Source organism: Muscardinus avellanarius (assembly GCF_963383645.1).
Source record: "Muscardinus avellanarius genome assembly, chromosome: 15".
In the NCBI taxonomy this organism is placed as follows: Eukaryota; Metazoa; Chordata; class Mammalia; order Rodentia; family Gliridae; genus Muscardinus; species Muscardinus avellanarius.
Window position 1 is genome coordinate 42,382,549 of NC_137801.1, and position 12,879 is coordinate 42,395,427.

A 12,879-nucleotide genomic window follows, 5' to 3' on the forward strand; every position below is an offset into this window, starting at 1 on the left:
AACTTAAAGCTATTTTGTCTAATGTGTGAGAGGGGTGTACTTGGTGTCCACTTACAGTTTGGCACATTCCTATGGCAATGTGGTTTATTCTTCATCCCAAATACCACTTTACCATTCAGTATGGAGAATGGGCCTTCCTTGGTGGCTTATCTTCTCTTAATTATGAGGAACTTTAAAAGTAACTACTTCTGTACGGTGGTGCACACTTGTAATCCCAGCATTTGGGAGGCTGAGACAGGAGGATCATGGTTCTCAGACAACCTCAGCTACTTAGTGAGGCCCTTTGCAACTACGTGAGATCCTGTTTCAAAAATAAAGAATAAAAATAGGGCTGGGGGTGTAGTTTGGAGGTAGAATGTCCCTGGTATCCATTCCCAGTACCGAAAAAAAAAAAAAAAAAAAAAAAGTCACTACTTCTGGAACTGGCTCTGGTTTCAGGAATCACAGCTTTATAGTTAGCCTGGGTGGCTCTTGACAACAGTCAATCAAACTTTCAGAACTTCAGAACTTTTGTAGAAAGCCCATGTGGCTTTTGGTTTGAGGAGCTAGGACTAGCTGTAATTCTTCATTCTAGAACTTTCTAAAACCTGCATTAGGCCTTTGTAACCACTTCTGCAGCTTCAAATTTTTGTTTTGTTTTTTAAATTTCCAATGTGATACGATTTATTCTTGCTAGCAGTTTCTCTAATAGGAAGTTTCTAAATAGGAAGTGCTAGACGCACTTGTCGATAGTAGCTTACCCATTGAAAGGGGTCTTAACATTTCCTTCATGTAAAAAATATCTTGATTTTATTTACATTAATATATTAAGGCTGGGCATGGTGGTACATGTTTGTAATCTCAGCATTTAGGAGGCTAAGACAGGAGGATCACAGTTCGTGGACAGCCTCAGCTACTTAGGCCCTTTGCAACTACATGAGACCCTGTTTCAAAATAAAGAATAAAAATCAGGGCTGGGAATGTAGCTCGGAGGTAAAATGCCTCTGGGTTCCATCCCCAGTACCGGGAAAAAAAATCATCAACAGTATACAAAATTTTCTAAATACACTTTTGTTCATATACTTGTATACTGTATAAGGTCAAGAAGATGCCAAGTGGACCAGTCAGAATGTGCTGTTGTTTGGCTTGAGCTTATAGGAACTATGGGACAGTGAGAAACCACTTCAGCCTCTTTGTGCCACTTCTTGTTTCTGTTCCTGAAAATGAATATAGGGTAAAAGAAGAATATTGGAAACAGTATTATGAAACAAAATGATTATGGAGCCTTGTTGCTAGGTTTACAGTTGGAGTTTGTCTATCTTGGAAGACTGTTATGTATCTCTTGTGAAAACTGAGAACATTAACAGGAACATCTTAGGTTTTTTGGTTTTTGTTTTTTCTTTTCTTTTTTTGGTACTGGGGATGGAACCCAGTGGCATTCTACCTCTGAGCTACACCCATATTTTTTATTCTTTATTTTGAAACAGGGTCTCACTGAGTTGCAAGGGGCCTTACTAAGTAGTGAGGTTGGCTGCGAACCACGATCTTCCAGTCTCAGCCTCCTGAATGCTAGGATTACAAGCATGCACCACCATGTGCGGCGAAACATCTTTGTTTTTAAGAGAACTTTTATTTTAATCCTTTGCCCTTCCTGCAAAACTCTGAGTAATTGCTTAATCTGATTTGAAATTAAAGAGAGAAAGATGGGTAGGTGGGTTGCTAGGTTGTTCTCAGTGTACAAAAAGAGAGGGAGATATAAAAATGTGTGTTCTATATAGAGTTAAAGTGAGAGTGAATTAAACTTTAAAGTAGTAGTAATCTGTGAGAATTACTTGATTTGTAGCTTCAGAGAAGTTGAGAAGCTGAGACAGGAAGATTGCAGGTTCAAGGCCAGCTTCAGCAATTTAGTGAGAATAAAAATTTTAAAAAAGGGCTTGCCATGTAGCTCAGAGTTACAATGCTTTTGCTCATCTATTTATCTATTTATAAAAAAGAAAGAAATCTGTGATCTTGATGACATGATTTATTTGTATTTTTTTGGAATTAAAATTTAATGTCCTGAGCCAGCATGGTGGCACACGCTTGTAATCCCAGAGCTTGGGAGGCTGAGACAGAAGGATCACACAGGTTCAAAGCCAGCCTCAGCTACTGAGTGAGGCTCTCAGCAACTTAATGAGACCCTGTTTCCAAATAAAGTATAAAAATAGGTCTGGAAGTATAGCCCGGAGGTAGAAAAGCCAATCGGTTCCACCTCTAGTACCACAAAAAAAAAAAAAAAAATTAATGTCCTTAGACACCATAAATCATTTTTTTATTGCAGTACTGGGGATGGAATACAGGGGCATTCTACCTCTGAGCGACACCCCCAGCTCTATTTTTTTTCTTTATTTTTTGAAACAGGGTCTCACTTCTCACTGAGTTGCAAACTTGCTAAGTAGCTGAGGCTGGCTGTGAACCAAGATCCTCCTGTCTCGGTCTCCCAAGTGCCGGGATTACAAGCGTGCGCCACCATGCCCCACTCAAAAATTTTTGATCAAATAAAGAGTAAAGAGTTGGATTGGGGAAGTTATAGTCAAATTCAAGTAACATTGTTCTTAGTATTATATCACTTTTATAAATACCTCAATTACCATCAGTCAACCAAGATTGCCTACCAACTATAACATTGGTTATACTTCCAGTAAATTATTAAGTATTAGTGGTGTATAGCAAGACAACATCTACTTTAGGATTAGCAATTTCAGTGTACAAAAAGTTTTCAGCATTCTAACTGCATTTATATATATTTGGACATCTTAGTTATATAAAAAGATAATCATTTATTTTATTTTACTTATTATTATTTTTTTGTGGCACTGGGGATGGAACCCAGGGGTATTGTTACCTCTGAGCTACACCCCCAGCCCTATTTTTTAGTCTTTTTATTTTTAAAACAGGGTCTCACTGAGTTGCGAAGAGCTTCACTAGGTAGCTGAGGCTATCCACAAACTGCAATCCTCTGGTCTCCACCTCCCGAATGCTGGGATAACAAGCGTGTGCCACCATGCCCAGCCTAGATAATCATTCATTTTAAAAAATATATGAAACATAATAGTAGGACACGGATTGGTTGGTTTCTTTATGGTGACAACTGCAACATATAGTATAAGATGTTAACATGCCGGGCGTGGTGGCGCACGCTTGTAATCCCCGCGCTTGGGAGGCAGAGACAGGAGGATTGCGCAGGTTCGAAGCTAGCGACGCGCGCTGGCTTAGGAGACCCTGTTTCCAAATAAAAATGTAAAAATAGGTCTGGGAGTGTAGCCTGGAGGTAGAAGGGCTTCCAGGAACCCCAGTACCACAAAAAAAAAAAAAAAAAAAGATAAAGATGTTAACATAAGATAAAAACTGGCTGACATGTATGTAGAGACTAGCACTTTTTTCTAAACTATACTAAATACATATACATGTGTATAAAAGGCATAAATAAATACTAATTAAGCTGGGCATGGTGGCGCAGGATTGTAATCCCAGCACTTGGGAGACTGAGACAGGAGGATTCAGAGCCAGCCTCAGCTACTTAGTGAGGCTTTCAGCAACTTAGTGAGACCCTGTTTCCAAATAAAATATAAAATATGTCTGGGAGCATAGCCCCGAGGTAGAAAACCTCTGGGTCCCACCCCCAGTACCCCCCCACAATATATATGTGTGTGTGTGTGTGTGTGTGTGTGTGTGTGTGTGTATGTATATGTATATGTATATGTATATGTATATGTATATACACTAATTAAACAATTGCCTAGTTTTTGAAAGTGTTTGTGAAAATAATTTCTTTGAGAATGTAGTAATTTTTTATTAAAATATGAAAACATCACATTAAATTTCAAATACCGTTTCTTAATTCTGAATAAATGAAATTCTTTGTATAGTTTCTATAAATGTTAATTTTTCTGTAATATATTTTTAGCTTTGTTAATGATAATTAGTGCTCTTTAGCTGAAATATTCTAAAAACTTCAATGGAGGCTGATTATAAACATTTTATTATTTAAAACTATAATTACCCTTCATTGTAAATCAATATTGTCAGTAATTCTACTTTCCCCTAATTACAGGGCAAATCATTATTTATTGCAGAGACCCAGAAAACTCCAAAACTTGGCTCTTTGGCCAGTCTCATCTACTGCAGTTCCTCTCTATTGTGCTTCTCTAACCACAGACCTTTGTTGTAATATTATTGAACTGGAAGCAGTAGCACATTAAGCATACACTACAGACATTTACTTTCTTCCTCTATCCCTATATCCCTTTCTCCCTCTCCCTCCCTCCTTTTCTTCCTTCTTTCTTTCTTTCTTTCTTTCTTTCTTTCTTTCTTTCTTTCTTTCTCTCTCTCTCTCTCTCTCTCTCTTTCTTTCTTTCTTTCTTTCTTTCTTTCTCCTTCCTCCCTTCTTTCTTTCTTTCTTTTTTTTTTTTTTTTGGCACAAGGTATTAAGCCCAGGGTCATTCTACCTCTGAGCTACCTTCTCCTTTTTGTTTTGAAACAAGATCTTGTTAAGTTGCTGAGGGTTTTGCTAAGTAGCTAAGACTAGCCTCAAACCTGGATCTTCTGTCTTGGCCTGCCAAGTACTGAGATTATAGGTGTGCAACACCATGCTGATTTGTGCACACATTTCTCATTGATAGTTAAAATGTGCACTAACTAGCCAAGGTCCAATATGGTGTGTGTGTGTGTGTGTGTGTGTGTGTGTGTGTGTGTGTGTGTGTGTTGGCACTGGGGGTTGAACCCAAGGGCATTCTACTTCTGAGCTACAGCTCCCAGCCCTATTTTCTTTCTTTTGAAACAGGTTCTCACTAGGTTAATGAGAGTCTCACTATTTGCTGAGGCTGTCTTCAACCTTGCATTCCTCCTGTGTCATACTCCCAAGTACTGGGATTACAAGCATGTGCTACCACGTCCAGTTTAGGTCCTGTATGGATTATGGGACTTCATGCCTGTGTTGGCTGTTCTGCTCTAGCTTCATGGCTTGCTTATATAGGTACAAGAACTTTTCTTATTAGTTCCTGTTAGACTATCAAAACAGTGATTTCTAAATGGTAAATTCTAGTCAGGATCATTTATTCAGTGCTAGAATAATGGCTAGTCTCCAGAGAAGAAGACTTAGACTCACAGGCTGGTGGCTGCCCTAAAGATAGCCAAGATGGTGTTAAGAGACCCTCACTTTTCTCTATTCTTGCTGTCTGAATTTGTGGCTTACTTGATATTCAGCAAAATCCTGATACTTGGGACTATTCTTTGACAGATTTACTTTGTACATTTGTTAGAGTAAGTATGAAAAATGAGTGGACTGGTTGTCTGTATGTGTCTTGCATATAAATGGTAATGTGTTTTGATTTCATTGCTTTTATAGATATTTCCAAACATTATAGTCAGAAAACTACCATAGAGCATGAACTTCCAACAGCAACACAGAAGCTGATAACAACTAACGACTGTATCCTGTCATCAGTAGTGGCATTAACAAACGGAGCAGGAAAGGTAATTATTCTCTGGCATATATGGATATTCAGTTGAGTTGTTAAGTATACTCCCAGTTTTTTTGTTTGTTTGTTTGTTTGTTTTGTAGTACCAGGGATGTAACCCAGGGACTTTCTACCTCTGGGATACACTCCTAGACCTATTTTATTTTTTATTTGGAAACAGGGTCTCACTAAGTTGCTGAGAGCCTCACTAAGTAGCTAAGGCTGGCTTCAAACCTGCATGATCCTCCTGTCTCAGCCTTCCAAGTACTGGGATTACAAGCTTGTGCCACCACACCCGGCTGTTTCTTTTTCTATTTTTTTAATGACAGGAAAATTGATCTGTAAAAGGATATTGAATATAAAGCTTATTTTGGTAATATAAAGTTATCCCCTTTTCCTTTCCCCTACTCTATATTTATTTTTATTTTAAAAAACTTTTCAGTTTTCTTCAGGTTGAATCATCTACTCATGTAAAAGAATGTGATAGTGACAGTTTGGCTTTTGTGATGAGCTGATCACTTGCTGTTTAGATTTTAATGCAAGATTGACTGATTTGAGGATTTTACATGGGTTCAAAATAGATCCTTGTACGTATCAGGGTTCTGTTATAGAATACAATGGGAACATTGAAAAAAAAATCCAGTACAAACTCCATTAATAGTTTGGGTGTTTTTCCCTCCTAGTTTTTTTTGATAACACTTGGGACTGTACTGCCTCTGTGGTTTTGTATCTTAACAATTTTTTTTTTTTTTTTTTTTTTTTTTGCGGGTCTGGGGATGGAACCCAGAGGCATTTGACCTCTGAGCTACACCCCCTGCCCTATTTTTTATTCTTTATTTTGAAACTGGGTCTCACTGAGTTGCAGAGGGCCTCACTAAGTAGCTGGGGCTGTCCACACACCACGATCCTCCAGTCTCAGCCTCCTGAATGCTGGGATTACAAGTGTGCGCCACCATGTCTGGCTTAACAATTTTTTTAAAGTGACTTCAGTACATGTCTTTCTTTAAACCCATTACAGTAGATAATAGACATTTGGGTCACTAAGCACTTAGTTGTTGACAGTGCAGTTTTTTAAAAAACTCTTTGGTAATGACTGTTGTGGTTTCTCAGACTCATGCTGTCATCAAACCTTCCACAGTTAAGATTTCATTGAGAACTCACCATCTGTATAAAACCCAAACTAGTTTTCAGAACTCTTTTAGTCCATTTACTTCAGCAGTCTAACATAATTTCTTAAGGAAATGCGAATCTCTGTACCTGTATATTTATACATCATTTTTTTGACAGGTTGACCATAATAATAAGAGATTTTCTTAAAGTGGTTTAAGTCAGTCAGAAATGATCATGGGTTATGTTGTCTACTCTTTTATTTGTTTTTTGTTTTTGTTTTTGTTTTTGTTTTTGTTTTTTTGCTTCTTTTTGTCATCTTTCCTAAACTTGAGCTGGTCTTTGTGATACCTGGTTAGAGCTTAGGGCCATTATTTAGGTTCTGTTAACTCACAGATCTGTACCCTTTGGATTCCTGAGCCAAAGAACTATCCTTCTGCATCCTTTTCACCCTCTTTATCTACCACATGCCAGAACTTTCTAAGGATAAATGATTCAGTTAAGGAAAATTCCAGAAAAAGGAAAGGGTTGGTATTTTACTGGAGACTCTGCATTTGCTGCCTTTTATGAGAACACTGAACTATTAAATACATATATATTTCATAGTTTTGCCTGAAACCTTAAAATGTTGTTTCAAGGAAAGTATCTAATTTTTAGTTTGGAATATTTATAAATGTTTTTTAACCTACATAAATATTTGAACTAGTGTTAGTTGGTGACAGCTTAATACTTGGCTAATATGATTTAATTAAACTAAATTTAAAATTTATAATTAAAAAAACACCAGGCATGGTGGCGCATGCTTGTAATCCCAGTACTTAGGAGGCTGAGACAGGAGAATCTCAGGTTTACAGTTAGTCTCAGCTACTTAGTGAGGCCCTCTGTAACTTAGTGAGACCTTATTTCAAAATAAAGAATAAAAAATAGGGCTGGGGTGTCGCTCAAAGTTAGAATCTCCCTGGGTTCCATCCCCAATACCACAAAAACAAAAACAAAAACAGCTAGAATACCTGGACAAGGTGGCTCATGACTACAATCCCAGTACTTGGGAGGCTGAGATAGGAGGATTGCAGATTTGCAACTTAGAGACCCTGTTTAAAAAAACAAAAGAGTAAAATTGGGCTGGGATAGTCTGGTGTGTAGCTTGGAGGTAGAGTTACATTCCCTTTGTTACACGCTTGCACACACACACAACAGCTGGAAGGCTATAGCCATAGGGTGTGCATATTAAAGTTTGGAAATTTAAAACTCTTAGAAAAAAGAAAGAAGATAGACCTCATAATATAAGAATGTGACCTAAATGCAGATATTAGATGTGTCCATGCCATTTGCAAGAAATAAAGTAGACAAGGCTGTCCATGAACTGCGATCCTCCTGTCTCAGCCTCCCAAATTCTGGGATTACAAGTGTACACCACCACACCTGGCTTGGAATACTTGTTATTTGACATAGAAAAACATTAGTGAAAAATAACCTTCAGATTTTTTATTAGTGATTATTGCTTAATTTTAGAGCAGTTTTTTTTTTTGTCAAGACAGAATACTTTGTTTTACAAGTAAATACTTGAAAAATACTGTTTTACCTGTTCATATTTATCAAGATAGAATATTCTTTAATGTATTTAACTAAAATTTTTCTGGCTGGACCATTTGGCCAGACTTTTTTTTTTGGGGGGGGGGTACTGGGGATTGAACCTAGAGGAATTCTACCTCTAGGCTACACCCCAGCCCAATTTTATTTCTTATTTGGAAAGAGGGTCTCACTAAGTTATGGAGGGCCTCACTAATTGCTGAGGCTACCTTCAAACCTGCAATCCTCCTGTCTCAGCTTTCCAAGTACTTGGATTCCAAGCATATACTACTATGCCCAGCTGATGTTTTTATTTTATATCACCATTTCATATGGTGTTCTTGATCAGAATCATGGCTCAGCAAAATTGTAGTCATGGATTTTTTTTTTTTTTTTTTTTTTTGCGGGTCTGGGGAATGGAACCCAGGGGCATTCGACCTCCGAGCTACACCCCCTGCCCTAATTTTGAAACAGGGTCTCACTAAGTTGCGGAGGGTCTCCCTAAGTAGCTGAGGCTGTCCGCGAACTGCGATCCTCCAGTCTCAGCCTCCTGAATGCTGGGATTACAAGCGTGCGCCACCATGCCCGGCATAGTTATGGATTTTTGTGGCTGCTTATATAGGCTTAACAAATTTTAAATCTGTGAATGACAAGAATCTACTAAAGTTTTAGCTTTTGTTCCTTTTCTATTTATAATTCATAAATTGAGATTTACAGAATTAAATTTTAGGTGGATTACCTATCCAAGATGCCTATGTCATGTCTTCTGTTGAAATGTGAAATATTCAAAGTTGAAAAACAGCTGGGCATGGTGGTGTACACTTGTAATCCCAGCATTGGGAGGCTGAGACAGGAGGATTGTACAGGTTCAAAGCCAGCCTCAGCTACTTAGTGAGGCTCTCAACAACTTAGTGAGACCCTGATTCCAAATAAAGTATAAAAATACTTCTGGGAATATAGCCTGGAGGTAGAAAAGCCCCTGGGTTACACCCCTAGTGCCACACACACACACAAAAAAAAAATTGAAAAACAAATGTAATGAGTAAACCTGAACCATGATATCTTGAGATCAATGCAGAAATTAGTGATGTAAACAGGTCATGAGAATCACCTACAGAATAAATCAGAATCAATCTTGGTTTTCAAGATGTCTAAGATGACATGTGAGAAGTCAGTTCTGAATATTTATATCTATATACTCTTTATTATTTATCATTTTCTACTTCTCAAATAAATAAAACTGGGCTTTAGGGCAGGTCTTGAAATTTCATTTTGATTCACAGCGTCTTTAAACTGCTCCAAAAGCTACTAGATACATATTTTAGATTGTTGTTGGAAAACAGAATCTGTTTTCTTGTCATACTTTGTTTAGATTGCATCTTTCTTCAGCAACAATGTGGACTACTTCATTGCTTCACTGAGCTATGATCCTAAGGCAACGAGTGGATTCATCAGTCCCCTTTCTGCGGAATGCATGCTCCAGTACAAGAAAAAAGCTGCTGCCTATATGGAGGCTGTGAGAAAGGTTTGTGAACTGCTGTTGATATTTAAATCAGAGAAAACACTAGGAATTACTCCAGAGAATGGCAAGAGTTTTTCTATAGTCCATATTGTTTAAATTTTCTGCAGTTTTAGAATGCTGGTGATTGATGGGTGTTATAGGGGGACTTTCAGGAAGAGATGACAAAGACCTAAACCTAATGTGATAAGCAAAGATCATGTTGGACTAGTGTCCCCAGTGCCTAGTGGAGTCCCTGGAGTGAGGTAGCATGGCAGGCAGTAAATATCAAACTTCATAACATCTTTTACTTGTAGAAACAAAATAAATAAATATGTTTATAATTTCCCCTAATATAGTAAGAATACACAGTCATTACAACAACAGCAGCAAAAATTAGAAGATCTAGCAGTAGCCTGGCACAGTGGAGCACACCTATAATCCCATTACTTGGGAAACTGAGACAGAAGGATTCAGGTTTGAATCCAGTGCTTGGTCACTTAAGGAGACCTTATTTCAAAATAAGAAAGAAAAAAAGGATGGGGGGTATTGCTCAGAAGTTATGCCTTGGTTTCAATCTTCAGTCTCTCTCTTACATGCATGCCCATGCTCACAGTCATGTGCATGCGTGCACACACACACATGACACAATAGTACATTAAGAAGAAAATTATGATCATCCTAAATCTCACCACCCCAATTTAGCTAGCTACTCTTAACTTTGTTAGAATATATTCACATGCAAAATATTTTAATGTGTATGTAAACACATGGATGCACAGGCACACAAATCCTAATAAAAGCAAAATATATCTAGCTTGTATATGCTTTTTGAATCTTTTTTATTAAGGTACTGTGGATATGCTTATATATAATTTATATCTATAATATAAATTACTATAATCAATTTAATGCCTATATAGCATTTCATTCCATAAATGTATAATTTGACCATTCTATTGCTGATAATGTGTGTTGTTGCCTATTTTTTATTATATATGCAGTACTTCAGTTAATATTCTTTCACATGGAACATTGCATCTTTTTCATCTTCCTTTTTTAAAAATTTTTATTTAAAAATAAATATAATCCTTTGTGTGTGTGGGGGGGGTAGTGGGGTTTCTGGAAGCCCTTCTACCTCTGGGCTACACTCCCAGACCTATTTTATATTATTTTTATTTGGAAACAGGGTCTCTTAAGCCAACGTGGCTGGCTTTGAACCTGTGGATACTCCTGTCTCTGCTTCCCAAGTGTGGGGATTATAAGCATGCACCACCACGCCCGGCTAAATATAATTCTTTTTTAAAATGTTTTTTTAAAAAAAACTTTTTATTGGTGTATTGTAGTTATACATCTTAATGGAGTAGAAGATGGTAGAGGGATATATGCACACATCACCCAATTAAACCTTACCCAGTTCCTACCCCATTACCTCCTCCTTTCCTTCTCATATTTGCCTTAGTGATTGACTGATATGTTTGTTAATGTACATTAGGGAATTTCCCTTTCCCCTTCCATCCCCTCAGTTAGGTCACCTTATTTGTTCATCTGTAGTATCTCCTTCTTGTCTAGAGTTTCTTATTTGACCCATTTTCTCCCTAGCTTCCACATATTAGGGAGAGCATCCAATTTCTTACATTTTGTGACTGACTAATCTCACTTAGCATAATGTCCTTCAGTTCATTCCATTTTTCTGTAAATGATGTAACTGTGTGTGATCTATTTTGGAGAAGGTTCCATGAATAGTTGAGAAAAACGTGAACTCTGCTGTAGTTGGGTGGATTATTCTATAATGTGTCTAAAATTATCCATTGGGTTGATGGTGTTCTTTAGGTCTGAGGCATCCTAACTGACCTTTTGTCTAGAAGATCAGTCTAATGGTGTGAGAGGGGTGTTGAAGCCTCCCAGTACTATTTTATTGGGATCTATGTATGACTTAATGTCACAAAGAGTTTGTTTTATGAAAGTAGCCATACCTATGTTTGGGGCATAAATGTTGACTCTCATTATTTCCTTGTGTTGGATTGTTCCTTTTATTAATAAAAAATGTCCTGCTTTGTTTCTTCTAATAAGCTTGTACTTGAAATCTAACCTCTCTGATATCATAGTTGGTACTTGTCTTTGAGTTCTCTTGGCATGGATTACCTTGGTCTAGTCCTTTACCTTTAGGTTGTGACTCTCTTTACTTGTAAGGTGTGTTTCTTGCAGGCAGAAGTTAGATGGATTCTGATTTTTAATCCATTTTGCCACCTTATCTCTTTTTATTGGGGAGTTGAGGCCATGTATGTTCAGTGTGATTATGGAGAGATGATTTTTAATTCCTAACATTTTGAGTTTTAACTTTGGTTTGAGGTAGTGTTTGTTCTTCTTTGCTTACTTGTTTGCTTGATGGAAATTCTTTTTTTTCCTGGATCTTACATATATTACTTCTTTCTTCTTTGCAGTTAAGCTCTCTTTGAGTATTTTCTCTAGTGCTGGTTTGGAAGACAAATTATTTTAGCTTCTGTTTGTTTTGGAAGATTTTTCTTTTTCTATCTAATTTGAGAGATAGTTTTGCTGGGTGGGAAATTTTTGGCTCCAAGTTGTTTTCTTTCAGAGTTTGGAATATCTTACTCCAGGCCCTTCTGGCTTTCATGACCTGGTTTGGGAAATCTAGAGTTATTCTAATTGGTTTGCCTCTGAATGTCACTTGGTCTTTTGTTTTCATTGCCTTTAAAATCCTCTCTTTGGATTCTACATTGGTCAGTTTGACTCTTATATAGTGTGGTGAACCTTCTCTCTGATCTTGTCTAAAGGGGGTTTTATAGTTTCCTGTACCTCTATTTCTATGTTTGGAAAATTCTAATATTACATATTTAAAAAGATTGTTGATCCCTTTGGTTTCACCTTCTATTTCCTCTTCAATGCCTATTATTCTTAGGTTAGTTCTTTTAACATAGGCCCATGTCTCTTCAGTGTCCAATTTATGCTCTCGGATTGTTTTTTCTAAATTATATACTATGTGTTTATTTTTAGAGTAATCATCTTCTAAGAGTTATATTCTGTTGTCCATTTGATTTATTTTATTGTTTATAGTTTATATTGATGGATGGCTTCACTTTTTTTTTTTTTTTTTTTTTTTGGTGGTACTGGGGGTGGAACCCAGAGGCTTTCTATTTCCAGGCTATACTCCCAGACCAGTTTTATATTTTATTTGGAAACAAGGTCTCATTAAGTTGCTGAGAGCCT

At 37.2% G+C, this 12,879-nt stretch overlaps 1 protein-coding gene across 4 annotated transcripts in view; it reads left to right on the forward strand.

Moving 5' to 3' along the window:
- Window positions 1–12,879, forward strand: part of PPP1R21 (protein phosphatase 1 regulatory subunit 21) — a gene marked incomplete at both ends in the record, with an annotated part of 79,484 nt that overhangs the window by 43,233 nt on the left and 23,372 nt on the right. For all 4 annotated transcript variants that reach the window (XM_080711792.1, XM_080711791.1, XM_080711793.1 and 1 more), the window contains 2 exons: window positions 5,366–5,493; window positions 9,526–9,678. In XM_080711792.1, coding sequence (XP_080567918.1) covers window positions 5,366–5,493; window positions 9,526–9,678 — 281 coding nt within the window. The remainder of the gene's footprint in view (window positions 1–5,365; window positions 5,494–9,525; window positions 9,679–12,879) is intronic.